General features: G+C 41.9%; 1 protein-coding gene across 3 annotated transcripts in view; it reads left to right on the top strand.

Annotated features, from left to right (window-relative positions):
* Positions 1-4418, top strand: part of DUSP22 (dual specificity phosphatase 22) — a 43942-nt gene extending 39524 nt beyond the window's left edge. For all 3 annotated transcript variants that reach the window (XM_053975884.1, XM_053975892.1, XM_053975900.1), the window contains exon 7: positions 625-4418. In XM_053975884.1, coding sequence (XP_053831859.1) covers positions 625-810 — 186 coding nt within the window. In that variant the 3' untranslated portion in view covers positions 811-4418. The remainder of the gene's footprint in view (positions 1-624) is intronic.
* Positions 4419-14189: the final 9771 nt, after the last annotated feature.

Raw genomic sequence — 14189 nt, forward strand, 5'->3', positions numbered from 1 at the left:
CTGACCATCAGATGGGCCTGGTACATATGTTACCATGTACCATATTCAGTCATTCATATCAGTAACATATGGGGCCCTATTCTATAGCTTATAAAACTCATTGACCATTTCTTCCTAGAAGACACCTATTAGGATATCCACACTACATTTTTTACTACTGGTGTTTGTGGGCTCAAGATAAAAAAGCCTGTAAGAGTGGTTCGCTTTCTGATCTTCAACCTTCTTGCAGCCTTTTGTGACTTGGACAAGTTGGCTGATCATATTGGCTTCCATGCTAATTCCTCTTATTGTTTGTGTATACAGCAGGAACAGGGAGATTTTAAGTCCAGAATGTCCTTTCCCAGCAGGTGTTCCTTACTCTGTATTACTCCAGTCAGCCAAGCTGTTCCACAGATGTATCATTTCAGGAGATATAAGAGGTCTCAGTGATTTCAAATATGTGATTTGAAATTTCAGCTGTGCATTCTGTGCTGCTGTTTAAGGACATGCAATATTTGCAGTGCTTTTCTTTAAACTGTATATGATCTTAAAGGTTATTGAAATTCTGTAGGACAGGAAGAAGAATTACTTCTGCATCCATTTCATCTTACTATTAAATCATTTATGTCTTTTCTATTTCTCCAGTTCAGGCAGTGGCTGAAAGAAGAATATGGGGAAAACTCTTCTCAGGATCTGCAAGAAGCCAAAAATCTTCTGAGCAAATACAAAGAGCAGGCAGAGTTGCATCAGACTACTGGAGGAAGGCAGTGGAATAACAACTTCTCATCTGTGCCATCACTCTCATACAGCAACTACACAACAGAGACCTAGTTGCAAGAGGTCGATTTTTTTTTTCTTTCTCCTTTTGCAAAACATCTTGCCATGTTTTCCATCCCATCTTCAAGACTTTCAGCAGTAAACCATACAAACTGTTGATTTATAGAAAGCTTCTTGATGACATTATGTGTGTGTGTGTATGAGTGTGTTTCACACAAGTTGGTAATTTGGGCAGGATCAAGCTCTGTTTATGCCCAGAGACAGGATCCAGTTACTGTGGCTGAGGCAGTTTGTCTGCCAGCCACAGCTATGTCCCCTTCTGCCCACATGGCCTGGCATTTGCTGTGAGGTTAGCTCAACTCCTCCTGTTGTAGGCTAGCAAAGGGCTTGGAGAGATGAAGTCTGGTGATTCAAGCTGTGGCAGTTTGGCATCTCTGCACTCGTAGTGTGGCAAAGGTGTTACTGCACCTGAAGAAGGGAACTCAAGTCTGTTTCTCTGCTGCTCCTGTTCACAGTCCATTGGCGGGAAATAGCATGGAGGTGGGCGTGAGCTGGAGTGCAGGCTGAAAGCTGGAGCAGGTGAGACAGGGGCCCAAGTACCTTTCCCCAGCAGTGGCATCTAGGAGAGAAGTGGGACAGACAGCTCTGAGTAATAACACCTTCAGCCGCCACAGTTGTCTTTGCTTCAGTGCCCGTGAGACTGAGCTGTCGGCAGAGCTGCCACAGACCAACAGCGCCCAGGCTGTTACCACAGCTCAGCTGATGTGCAGTGATTTAAGCCGTGGTCTCCCAACATAAGCTTTTCTGGAGCGTAGTTTATCATGTCTCCAGAGCCACTGAACTTCATTCCCCACGGAACACGTGCCTCTTCAGCACACGCCCCTGTGCACATGATAACGTGTCTCCAAAGAGTGGGCTCGGTGTGAGTGCGAGCACCTGTTTCTTTGCTTGTGCTGTGGTTTGCTCTTTGACTTCAGCTACCTCAAAAATGCTGTTCTTGTCATTGTGGTTGTAAATGCAACCTTGAAAATTGCCTTGTGTAATCTTAATCTAACACTGAGTGAAGTAAGTGGGTGCGTGTGTGTGCGAGAGTGCGTGTGCACGTATATTTAAAAATGTATTTGAGAAGTTTATTGTTTTCTTTTAAAATTGCCCATATTTCTCACTGGTTTAAAGATTGAGTTGTTGGAATTCAACTTTCCTGCCATTTAAACACCACTATATATTTTGCTGTGATCAGATTTATGGGAATGCATTTGTACAATATGTTTTAAACTAGGTTGAAACTGGGGGCCATACTCCGCTCTTGGTAGCGTTGTGTGTTTCTGGAATGGAGCCATTGCCTGACTCAAGCGGCTTGAAAAAGTGTAACTTCAAACATGTCAGTAGGGATGCTGGGCAGTGTATTGGTTTCTAATGGTGTAATGTGGGGTGGCCCTGATGCCAAGATCATGATTCCTTGTCTTTGACTTGGAGGATGGAAGGCCCACTTTTCTTGAAGATTCTAGAAAATAAAAAGTACCACCCAAACAGCCAAGATAGAAAACTAAAACCAAACCCTTCATTTGTTCAAGCGTGGTGTCTATCATGCTAAAAGCTGAGCACTGAGTGAGAAGCCATCAGCATACTAAGTAGTATCCAAATTGTGTCTCTTTCAATTTCTTTGGTACTCTGGCCTCCCATTCCTTCACACGATTCCTCTGCATGTGATTTCCTGCTTGCAGGTGGCAGTGAATTCTTTGGATGGGAGCAAGGTTTTTGGGTCAAGTAAACTCTGGCTGTTAAATATCTGTTGTTAAGTATCTTAAAAAAATATGTTATGGCTTGTGAAATATGGGTCGTACATATCAATAATTGCCTAAAAGGAAAAAAGGGAATGGGGTGGAACTGACTGTCCATTTAATCTGAGGTCAAGCATGCATCAGGGTTCTCATTGCACTAAGTTCTTGAAGTGTACTGAGCATGATGAGAGCAGGATAATCGTATCTTTGTTGCAGTAAGGGATGTTGCTGGATTTGGGAAAAGTGCTGGAACTGACCTTGTTTTCAAGCTTGCAGCTAAATGAACCACTGCCTGTTTGGTATATCCAGCAGTTGCTCTGTGATTGCCTGGTAAGAGAGGTATTTAGCTGTTCCTGAAGATGCTGATCTGCAAATAATAGTCTGGTTAACAATTCCAGTCCAGCAGTGTCCACACTGGCAGTCCCTTCTATGCTCTGAGGGTAGATGTAATAATTGGAAAATGTTTTCCTCGGTAACAGGGTCTGACACGTGTTCAAGATGCGGGTCCGTTTGTTCAACCCTCTACTCATAATAGGATACGTAGGGCAGCATCAGCCCGTCCCCAAAGGGCAGCTTTGTCAGAAGTATTCTGCCTATGGTCTTGCAGGTATCCAGCCAGTCCTTCCTGCAGCTGGCTGCTAGCGCTGTGTATCCTATAACACTCCTGTCCTTTCAGTAGTAACGCTGTGGGTGCTCGTAAGTTGCCAGTTCTTTTACTGTTCTGACACATACAAGGCAGAATAGGAGATATCTGTTAATTTTCATGTATCCCAAGATTAACCTGCATTGGTTTTTTTAAAATAGTTTGGTTATGTCCAAAGAGTCAGTCCCCTGAACAGGATTTTTTTTGGAACTGAGTTTGGCTTTAGGGCCATATAGCCAACATCAGTGTGTGTTATGCTGCAGCTCCAAAGCAGATACAGGGTAAGCTGGGAAGACGGAGGGAATGCCGTATTGTCAGTGAGTGGAAGTGCTTCTCTCTTTTTGAAAGTCAGAAGGGGTATTTTCTGCAGTGTCTGCCTTCAGCATCTTCTGTAGTGGTCAGTGTGTACTGCATACTGCAGGTAAGAGCAGTATAAGAACAACAGCAGTCTAAGAAAACTTGAATCTAGTTTGTCCATGTAGAGAACAGAACGATGGTTTACTCCCTAATTACCACGGGTGCAGAAGAGAGAGCTACAGTTCTCACCTTTAGCCTTTTAGAGAGGGAGAGGAGCTAACGCAGACTGAGAATGTGACATGATTTGTCTTCCAACCAGCCTTTCAGTGGCAATTTGTAGAACTTTCCAGCTATCTGGAAAATGACTAGACCCAATTCACCTCTTAGTAGTTGGCCTTTGTAGTGTAGATGATGCATTCAGTTATTTTGTTTCTGTACTTCAAAACACTGTCCTCATTTTGATGTTCACTGGAAAATGTATAAAGTTTATAACACCTTATTGGATATCCAGATTTGAAATGTATAATCGATTTTTTTTGGGCTAAACTTGATATCCATGTGTGATTATAAGCAAATGTCTAGTGTTTTAGAAACTAGGTAATGGATAAATGCATTAATAGTATTTATTACTCAGTTTTTTAACCTGGAAAAAGTTGCTTCCTTACATTTTGTGGTTGAGTGGGAAGATATGGCAAATCATATCTGTTTTTTAAAAGGGATAATAACTTTGTTTGCTATAATGGCCACCACCTATAAAGATGTCAGTGAAAAATTATAGCAATTATTCCACTAGTTAAAAAATTCTAAATCTGGTAAGCTTCTTGATTCTCTGTCTTCCTCTTCCTGGGCATCTTAGTGAAGCCTTGATTACTTTTTCCAAATGTTTGTATTTAATACGTTCTACAATTTTTTTATAAATAAAATTAAATGTTAACACCTGATCTGCTTTTGTATTTCTTGAAATCAGTGATAGTGTCCAGAAGGCTTCTACTTGCTGTTTGTATCCCTGCAGATACAGTAAGAGTACAAGACTAACTCATTTTGGTGTTTTGATTACTTTTTTCTCCTGCACACAGACTTCTTGAAACGACCTCTCTTTTCACCAACTACTGCCAGGTGAGTTCAAGAATCTTCAGCGCAAGCACCTCTTGATAGTCTCCCAAGAGGTTCTTGCATGTTGCTGTTTTACTGATTGTTGCTGGCCCGTCTTTGCAATGGGGTGTGTGGTGAAGCCAATGTTTTTTATTATTTTGAAATACTTTCTTTTCCATAGCACACTGATTTAGGGCTTAATCAGCTGTAAAACTTACCTGGTTTTCAGGCTGGCAGTGTTCAAGGCTCTCAGTAGTGGTCTGTCAGAGGAAGCTGATGTAAGTGGCAGATGATTCTCAGGGGAAAACATGTAGAAACTTATAGTGTAAGGGAGGAAATGCCCCATTCAAATTCCCACAGATAACTCACTGAATTTTTGGTTTGACACTACCTCTGCTAAGAGAGTATTTCTGACAGTTGGGCAATTGGGAAAAAAAAAAATCCAAACCTAAACCAAAAAAACCACCAACCTGAGAGTATAATCAGTCAGATCATAGCCAGATCTCATGGCCACTTCAATCATTGCTGAGGGCTGATCTGTTTTTGCAGTGGGACTTCCTTGTCATGAAGGCAGAATTAGATGCTCAGGCACAGTGAGGTCTGAGTCTTCTCTTTTTTCTCTCTCCTTCCTCTCCCAGAACTTGTCATTTTATATACTATTGGGAATATGTGGATGGTGATTCCTAAGGAATCTTGGGCATACAACTAATCAGTAATATCCTCCACTAGAATAAAGTAGATGTGTCTGTAGGTAGCTCTGAAAGTGATAGATACAGCTTATTCAAATACATTTCCTAATACATAATACATCATTCATCTTCAGTGTAAATGGGATGGCTCAGATTTTATTAATGTGTGTTTTCAGTCCTCTTCATGTCTTTCTGTGAAGAGACTTTAAGTTCAATACAGCCTGCTATGTGACACTTGAATTAGTAGTGTGATTACCTTCTTTCTCCCATCTGTTATCCACAGCAGTGTCTTAAATATATGTGCTACGACATCGATGAGACAAAAAACATGCTTAAAGTATAATCCCTTCTGATCTAGGGAAACCTCCTAAGTTTTAGAGAAAGCTTCTCCTCTGCCTAAAGAAAATCAGCAGTTTCCAAATGAAAAATGCTTTACTGCTTAATCTTCCTTTTGACCACTTAGTACTTTTCAAGGGTAATTTTTAAACAAATCACATGCAAAAATTGTGCTGGAACCGTGGTGCTGTATTGCTGTTCCTGACTGTGTATCTCATTCCCTCCAGTGTTACATGGAACTGTTGTGAGTTCTGGAAAGTGGCAGTTTTGATCTAATTCCTGGAGTCCTGTCCTACCATGCAGTCGGCTGAGGGAAGTAGAGGGCAAACCTGCATGTCCTTAGATGTGTTTATAACTGAAAGGGGTTTTAGCTTTGCCAGCAAATTATGGGAGTCCTTCCGCCTCCTCAAGAAGATTGTATTGGCAGAGGGAAAATGATAATGGTCTGTAGAAAATATTAGCATGAGGAAGACGATGTTGCACTGCGCAGTGGTTATGTGGATACCCCTGGAGACACACGGCATGTGACAGAAACAGCTAATTTCATACTTTATTCCCAGCAGAGCTTTAAATGTGGGTCTTGTTTTCCATGTGGCCCAGCTCCTGTGCTTAACTATTTCACTGCTACATTTTGCTGTTCTATCCAATATCATCATTCTGCCCTCAGCCAAGGAACAAATTCTTCTTTATATATTTGAATGTATGCTTAGCTCTAGTGAATTATGCCAGCTGCGGTTTACCAAAACTGAGTAGCTTGTAAGTAGCTACAGGTCACTTCTTGTAGTCACTACAGGTGACTTCCTGTAGTTTTCCATGTAGTTTCTAGTGTAAATATTAGGAGTGGGCATTAATGAAGTGTGAGCAAGAGGTGTCCTTTTGCCATTGAGCTCAGTCCTGAGACTGAGCTGTTGTAGGAGACTTGGTTCTGCTCATGTGAGCCAAACACATCTGCAGTGAACTGGGACTAAAACTCACTTGCAAGTAGCCTCAAAAAGTGGGATTTTCAGCCAGACCTGAGCCCAGTTTCCATTTTAGGTGAGACAATTATGAATGTGCAGCTTTGTATCCTCCATTATTTATTGAACTATGAATAGAGAGATCAGAACCAAGATATTGAAGCTACTTGAAGTGTGAAGTGTTCTTAGGTTGTTTGCTTGATTGGTCATTATTCATACAGGCATTGGCAATGCAGTGTTAGACCTGGGAGGAGACATTTACAAATGCACCCTTTGAAAGCCTGAGTTCTGATTCTCCTTTTTCCCTTCTTTCTCTTGAAGCAAGTGAGTTTTTATTTAATTTGTCAGCAGATAATACAGCAAATGGGATTTTTGTTGCAATTTATTTGATTTCTTCTCCTCCTTTCATCCTTTTACCTTTGTTTTCTGTGTGTGGGTTTTTTTTTTTTTTTTTAATAACTAGTATTTATCCCATACTTCTTGAGTCAGGGTAAGTGCCAGTGTGTGGCTTGCAAACAATTTGTTTCCTGTAAGTATGTATTTATATTAATAAATGCTCTTGCAATAAGGTTGTTGATTTACTTAATTATATTAACAAATATACTTTGGCTGTCTCTCTATCTGTCCTGTTATGGTTGGAGTAGTTTTCTCTGAAGCTTGATGTGCCTTTTGTTGGATGTTGTCATTTTCTGTGGCCTTCTGGCCTTTGTACAGCACTGGATGCTTTGGATAAGTAACTGATCCATTACAGTGTTGAGCCTGTCATTGAAAACATTCAAAAGGGATATTTTATTTCTGATTTGTATGCAAAAAAGCAATGTTCATTGGTGGACCAGCATCCTGTGCAGGCTACTACTGATTGCAAACATTTTACTTGATCTTCTCCCTTATATTTTAAGGCAAGATGGGACTTTGTTGAAAGTTTCTAAGTAGGGAAAACTCTGTCCAGTGTTTAGAGGAACTATATGTTGAATGTGTCAGAATTACAGCTGTGTAATGCATGCTCATTCTGTATTTTTCCAAGGATTGCATTTTGGAAGTCTTTACAAGTTAAGTCTGCAGCATGTGACTTTCCCAGCAAAACAGCTTATGGAATCCCTCAATGTCTCAAAAGAAGGAAAGAAAATAGAAAAAAACCCAAAAAATTCATATTTTTGTGCATAGTTTTTGGAGGCTGTGCAAGTGTCACCTCTGTCATTTCTCAGCTGGGTAAGGCAGTATGAATTTAACCATCAATAATAAGTCTGGAGGATGAATGGGAAAAGGTATAACCACCAGTGGGTATTAATGTAATATAATAATTCATTGGAAACGCACTCTAGATTCTACTGTCACTGAAAGAGTCTTAGATACCTTACAATATTTTCTTTTCTTTTAGAGTTGACCTTCATTTCCCTGGGCTGGTCACCATACATCAATGTTTCTCTTGAGAGATCTCACATATTTCTAGCTGGGCTTCTCTCCCTTAGACTTACACCTCCCTGATAATGCACAAATTGCATAAATGGCATAGAAGGGGTGGAAAGAGCACCAGTGTTGCAGTAAGACAGACTATGAGTTTGCCTAATCCTTTTTGAAACAAAGGACTTGTGGTTTTGGTTTACCAAGAAAGCATACTGAGTCTGTCACCTTTGTCCAATCCATAAAATGCTGGACTGAGCAGCATTTGGGATTCTGTTACTAAATCTACCATTTGCTGTGTGATTATGCAAGTTGTTTCAGTCTGGTTTGCTTCATTTTCCCAGTAAAATGGGAAACAGCTACAACTTTCCCTGGTACAACTTTGAGATGCCCCTGATGAAAAGCACTGCATCGATGTTGGTTGTGTATTGTCAAATGAGGTATCTGCCGTCCATCTCAGGGGTGTTAAAATATGTTTGTAACAGAGAGATCCTGAAGCAGGGCAAGGAGCTGTGGGGTGTTAACACCTTCATCCTACCTGCATATGAAGGTGCACAGGATGGTGGTTGGATGTAGATGGGAGAAAATTTGAGATCTTACTGCCCCAGGAACCGTTCGCTATATTTCAACATGAACAATAAAGTGCATCTGTCATAATTTCTGTATGAGAAGAAAGTGGAGTGAAGAGAAAGAGGCCCAGAGCAATTCTGGTTGTGACTACCCTAGGTGAAATTAATCCCTCTAGTGCATCGGTTGGACATAAAATTGCAGGTAAAAATTAAATGGTTGGGATACGTAATATGCTTGTGATTTCAGGAATGATGAGGGGAGCAGCGGGCGGCAGACAAAGGAGGAATAGCACATGGCAAAAAATTAAAGCATTGGAATAGCTAAAGGTAACGTGGTTAGACTCCTGAGGCATGTGCTGATACCTTCCATGTACTCCAGGAAAATGTCTGCAAGCTAAAAAAAAAAAAAGGGATTCTCCACAGTACTTTGGATATATGGCTACGGTGATAGAAAAAAAAGTGTTGTCCTGATTTTCTTGTTCTGGAAAGAATGTGCATATGGTGAATACATCTAATAAAGGCTGTTCTGGCAGATGAGAACTGGAGGAAGAACAAAATCAGTGTCTCCCTGGCCAAGCTGCTGCTGCTACTTTTGGACTGCTTCATGGAAGACATGAATTTGATTCATTTCCAAAGACAGCTTGGAAACTCCAGGCAGCAGAGGAAGGGACTCCCCTTTGACTTAGCTGTTTTAATCTGAATGCATTGCACTATGTGAAATGCCGTCAGTGCCACCTCTCAGGTAATTTCTGAGGGAAGGTCAGTGTGTGGGGATTCAGACTGAGTGGTCAGGGAGCCTCAGTGGCTTGAAACACATCGAATTTCATGCAGGAAACTTGCAGTGCCTGCTGTGGGCACCTCAGTTAAAAAAGAAAACCTTAAATTTCCAACTGGAGTAGATGCAAACTGTGTATTGGAGAAGCCCCTGTCTCTCTACTGATCGCCAAAGTCTCCTTGTCCTCTTCAGGGCTGCCTCGAGCACTAAACCGGGTAATTAGGATCCTATTAGTCCCTCCAGGCTTTCCTCCCTCCATTCAAGACTGAATGGAGGTGGTTGCTGGAGTCTGTGCTTATCACTTTTTCAAGACAGCTGAACAGTTTAATCAATTTTTAATTGGAAGCATGTATATTAGGGTGATTAGAAGCGAATAGATTATTTGCCTAGCTGAAAAATAACTCCTGTGTGGACCAGGCTGTAGAAATAGCAGAGGTAAGAGTAGGGAGAGCATGGTTTGGTGAGTGCTCTGAGAGTGATTTGCCAGCTCTGATGGGAAACAATAAAGGGGAGGAAGAAACAGTAATCAGTGAATCAATCCGCACAGCTCATTTAAAAATACCTCCTTTTTTGTGGCTTTGGTTACAAGAATGCTTTGTGGGCTGTAGAAGAAAGGCATTAGTAGCTGTTTTAAACCAGCCATATTCTAATTTAATATTTCATGAAGTACTGTGAACCTCTGAGCAAGAGAATTTCCACCTGTGTGCTTGTTGGAGGAGGGAGGGCAGATGGGCAGTGGATATTTTAAACAAGAGGTTGCAATTAAAGCAAGAAGGAGCTTTCTGTAAGTAGTGCTCGGCTGTAGCTGGGTACTTTCTTTGAGAAGGGATGGAATGACACACTAGCAACCCCATTTCAATAGATGATGCCTGAAGGAAATACTCGACAATGCAGTTGTAAGAAATGGCCACGTTCTCCTGGGAGATGGTAATAAACAGGGTCATGTCCATCACCTAGAGTGAAACCTGCACAGTGGTGCCTGATGTGCATCCCAGCTGGTTCTGTGCTGTGACATGGCATGCCCTGGCTTCCCAGAGGGCTGATGAGCTGGGACAGGCCCATGCCATGGATTACTGGTGAACTGCATGAGCCATACCCCAGGGAGCTGGGAGCTGATTGTGCACTGGTTCAGTATGGGAGAGGATTAGCCTGACCACCTGCAGGGGAAGCTTTAAAGATTTGAGTGCAACCCTAAGACAAGTCTTTAATACACATTCTCAGAAGTCAACGATGCTTTTGGCAATTTTGATTTTTGGCCATCCTTCAAAGGAGGGTGATCAATATTTGTGGTCTGTCGCATGTTGTTGCAGCTTTATGGAACAGCAGCTTCACATTTCAGGGAGGACTTTAGCCAGGCCCAGCAGGTACACAGTCATTCCTGGAGCAGAGTCATAGCAGTCACAAAAAGGAAGACCTCTGCTATGATATATCTTCCCTTCCACCTGTCAGTTATAACTAGATGTGGGAAGAGATTATGAAGATCCCCTCTAGAGAGGCATAATTTATTTATTTAGACAAGACTATTGAGTATAGCCCACAGTTGAGGTTTCAAAATATCTTCCAGCAAGGTGGTGTATCCTGACGTCTGATAGCAGGAACAATGAACAAGAGAGTAGTTTGAGTTATGCAGGTATCTGCTGCAATCATCTTTAAACATAACACAGAACATTTAGTAGAAGAGAAAAGCTCATAGTCATTGTAGGACTTCGGGTTGTCATCAAATTTCTCTTTTTCCTAAAGTCTTCTAGAGCTTTGCATCAGTGACTCTCAGTTTCTGTCACTGTTGGTGTGTTGGGCAGCCGTGGTGCACACTTGTTAAGCCCCTGGACGTGAACATTCATAACAGATAGGCTGATCTTAAGGGGGTTTATAGTGCTCTAGCTTAGTGAAGGTAAAGAGAAAAGCATAATGATGTTTTTAGAGGAAAGCCAAGTCAAGCTTTGATTTTGGTTTGTTGGTTTCCTGCTGCTTTATCACAAGGGAAAATCTCTACAAGCAAATAGTGGCACTTTGTGCGAGATGGAGGAAAAATTGGAGGAACTTTCAGGAACTGTGTAAATTTCCTGAGAAAGACACAGTGAGGTAGAGTAAAGGTTTTGTTCTGGAATTACTTAGGAGGGCAGAAAAGATGGCTAATATTGTGTGTAATCAGAAAGGTGAAAGGAAAAGGACACTTACTTGGAGAATTACATTGACTATTGTATCTCAGTGCACCAAAAAACCCCCCGGAACCCAATAATGAAAACATGACCAAACTGATGGTTCTAGTCCAGAGTGAATACACGAACTAGCTGCCACTGAGCTGCACTTGACAGGCCAATGGTTAGAGCACCATTTCAGTATTGTGGAGCAGGAATATGAGAAAGGAGCATGAATGCATTGGTAGAGAAAATTGAGCCCAATGCTGTTCAATGCCTCATAAGTGATCTGAATGATGAGATCAGGGATACCCTGATGAAATTTGGTGATGATACCAAACTGAGAGGGGAAGTAGACACTTTGGAAGGGAGAGCCACCCTACTGGATAGACTGAAAGAACAAGTGAACAAGAACCTTATGAAGGACAAGTGTAATATCTTGCATCTTGGAAAACATAATGCAGGACTGTATCACAGATTGGGATCTACCCAGACCCCGGGCTGGTCCTGGCAGACAAACAGCTTGAGAAAAGAAGGCTCAGAGAGAACTTTATCACCATGTCCCAGTATTTATAGGGTGGCTACAAAGAAGATGGAGACCCCTTTTTAAGAGGAGTCATGTGGAAAAGATGAGGGGTAACGGGAATAGGTTCCTCTTGGGGAGATTATTAGTTACAAGAGGGAAATGTTTCCCAATGAGAAGAATCAAGCATTGGAATAATCTCTCCAGGCAAGTGGTGGATTCCCCAACATTGGATGCTTTCAAGAATCAGCTGGACAGGGTGCTGGGCCATCTTGTCTAGACCATGCTTTTGCAAGAAAGGTTGGACCAGATGAGACTAGAGGTCCCTTCCAGACTGGTACTCTGTGATTCCATGGTAAGATTTAGGACTTGCACACTTAGGCTACATGAGCCCATGCTGACTTCCAATGTTCTCCTGAGCAGGTTCACTCAGTGCTGATATTTTATATTTTAAACTCCTGCCCATGCAGAGAAGTGAAAGGAACCAACAACCTCTTCTCCCTTAATCTCTGAGGAGCTTCATGAAAGTGCACCCAGCTGAACAGTTTTTCTCAGTTCTGCAGGTATAAGATCAGACCCTTTGCTTGTGCTTTTTAGTGGCACCAACAACTATCCTCACCCCAAGGTACTGGAGGCATCTGTGACCTTCTTTGAATGGCCTCTGTGCTCTGGAAATGTGAGTTAGTATTTTGAAGTGTAAATTTATAGACTGAGAGTTGCTAAAAGGATCCTATTTGATCTCTGGCAAGTGTCAAAATTATGAGAACTTGATTCCAGGGGACCTTTGAGGGAAGAGGAAAGAATTGGTCCCAAGCAGAGCCCTTTTAATATGGATTTCCAAATGAGCCTTGGGCAGCAGTAATTATGTTCTTGAGTTCCCTGTCAAACATTTTTTTTTCCCTAATGAGGACAGTCTGCCCTGTTGCTTCTCCAACACTATATGACATGTTCCTCATTTGCCTTATGAAAAATAAACACCAGTCTTGGAGCCTTCCCAGAATCTACATGACAGGACTTTATCTGACTGCCTGATGTGGAAGCACACACCTATCCCAGACATGGGATGACTGGACTACCTAGGCACTGGTCTCTGTCATACATTGCACATTAAACAGATATCGATCTAGGCTGGAGTTTAGATGGATTGGGAACAACATCACTGAAGCTGTGTCCTGGGACTGTTGTCAGTCATATGGTGCTGTCAGTGCTGTGATGACTTGGAAGTAACAGTGGCAGTAAAGTCCTTGCCCCAGAGATGCCTCAGAAACCCAATACATCTGCCATTTTATGTGGAGCATTTACTGTTACTCAAGAAGCTTTACTGTGTCAGCAGGCAATTTTGTTTGCATCCTCTTAAATGCTGCTGTCTGTCCTTTTAAAAAAGTCTTTTAAAAAGTCATTGCCTTGCAGCTGTGGAGGGAAACCTCATAATTCACAGCTACTGGGGCAGTGTAGCAGCAGGCAGCCCCTTGCATTGGCAGGACTGGGACTGTCTGTCCCTGTGCAACAGGCAGCTCCTGGCCTGGACAATTTGTTCCCAGTCAACAAAGAGAGGGAACTCCTCCCCAGTTCAGGGACAGCAGGATCTGACTTTTGGTGCTTTGAGTAGCAGTTTAAGGCCACCAAATGGTAATTTCTCTCATTTAAAAAAAAATTTTTCCCCTTTCTCAAGGCAACCATCTGCAGTACCAGTGTGGGGGAAAGAGAGATGTAACAGGGTTTTGCCTTACATAGATATGCAGTGGGATTTCACCTCACTTCTCATATCACCAATAAATTCTCCCATCTGCAAGGACTAAATGAAACAAAAGGGTTAGAAAAAACTTTAAAACAATGTAGCACATTTGACAATATGCTTCTTACAGCAGCCAGTGACTTGTGTCCTTCTGGACAGCAGGAGCTGGGGAGCACTGCAAGTGGATTTTGAAGGTCTTTGTAAGGCTGGTAGATCTGATTATCCAGAGGTGAACTGTCCCACGATGGCCTGAGGTGCTGCAATAAAACCAGTGGCAAGGTATTCATACCATCTTGCTGGGACCAGTAGCCCATGATGCCTTCCCACTCAGTCACAGCCAAAATTGCATTTGCTATAAACAGGCATAACAGACAGTTGGGTTTTTTAAGGGCCAGTGTATTTATTGACCCAATCCACAGCAAAAGGAAGAAAAAAAAAAGAATTATGTAACAAAATGAGTAATGCTGAGTGGGTAGGGAATTTCTTGGTGTTTTCTAG

This window comes from Vidua macroura, chromosome 1 (assembly GCF_024509145.1).
Source record: "Vidua macroura isolate BioBank_ID:100142 chromosome 1, ASM2450914v1, whole genome shotgun sequence".
NCBI lineage: Eukaryota > Metazoa > Chordata > Aves > Passeriformes > Viduidae > Vidua > Vidua macroura.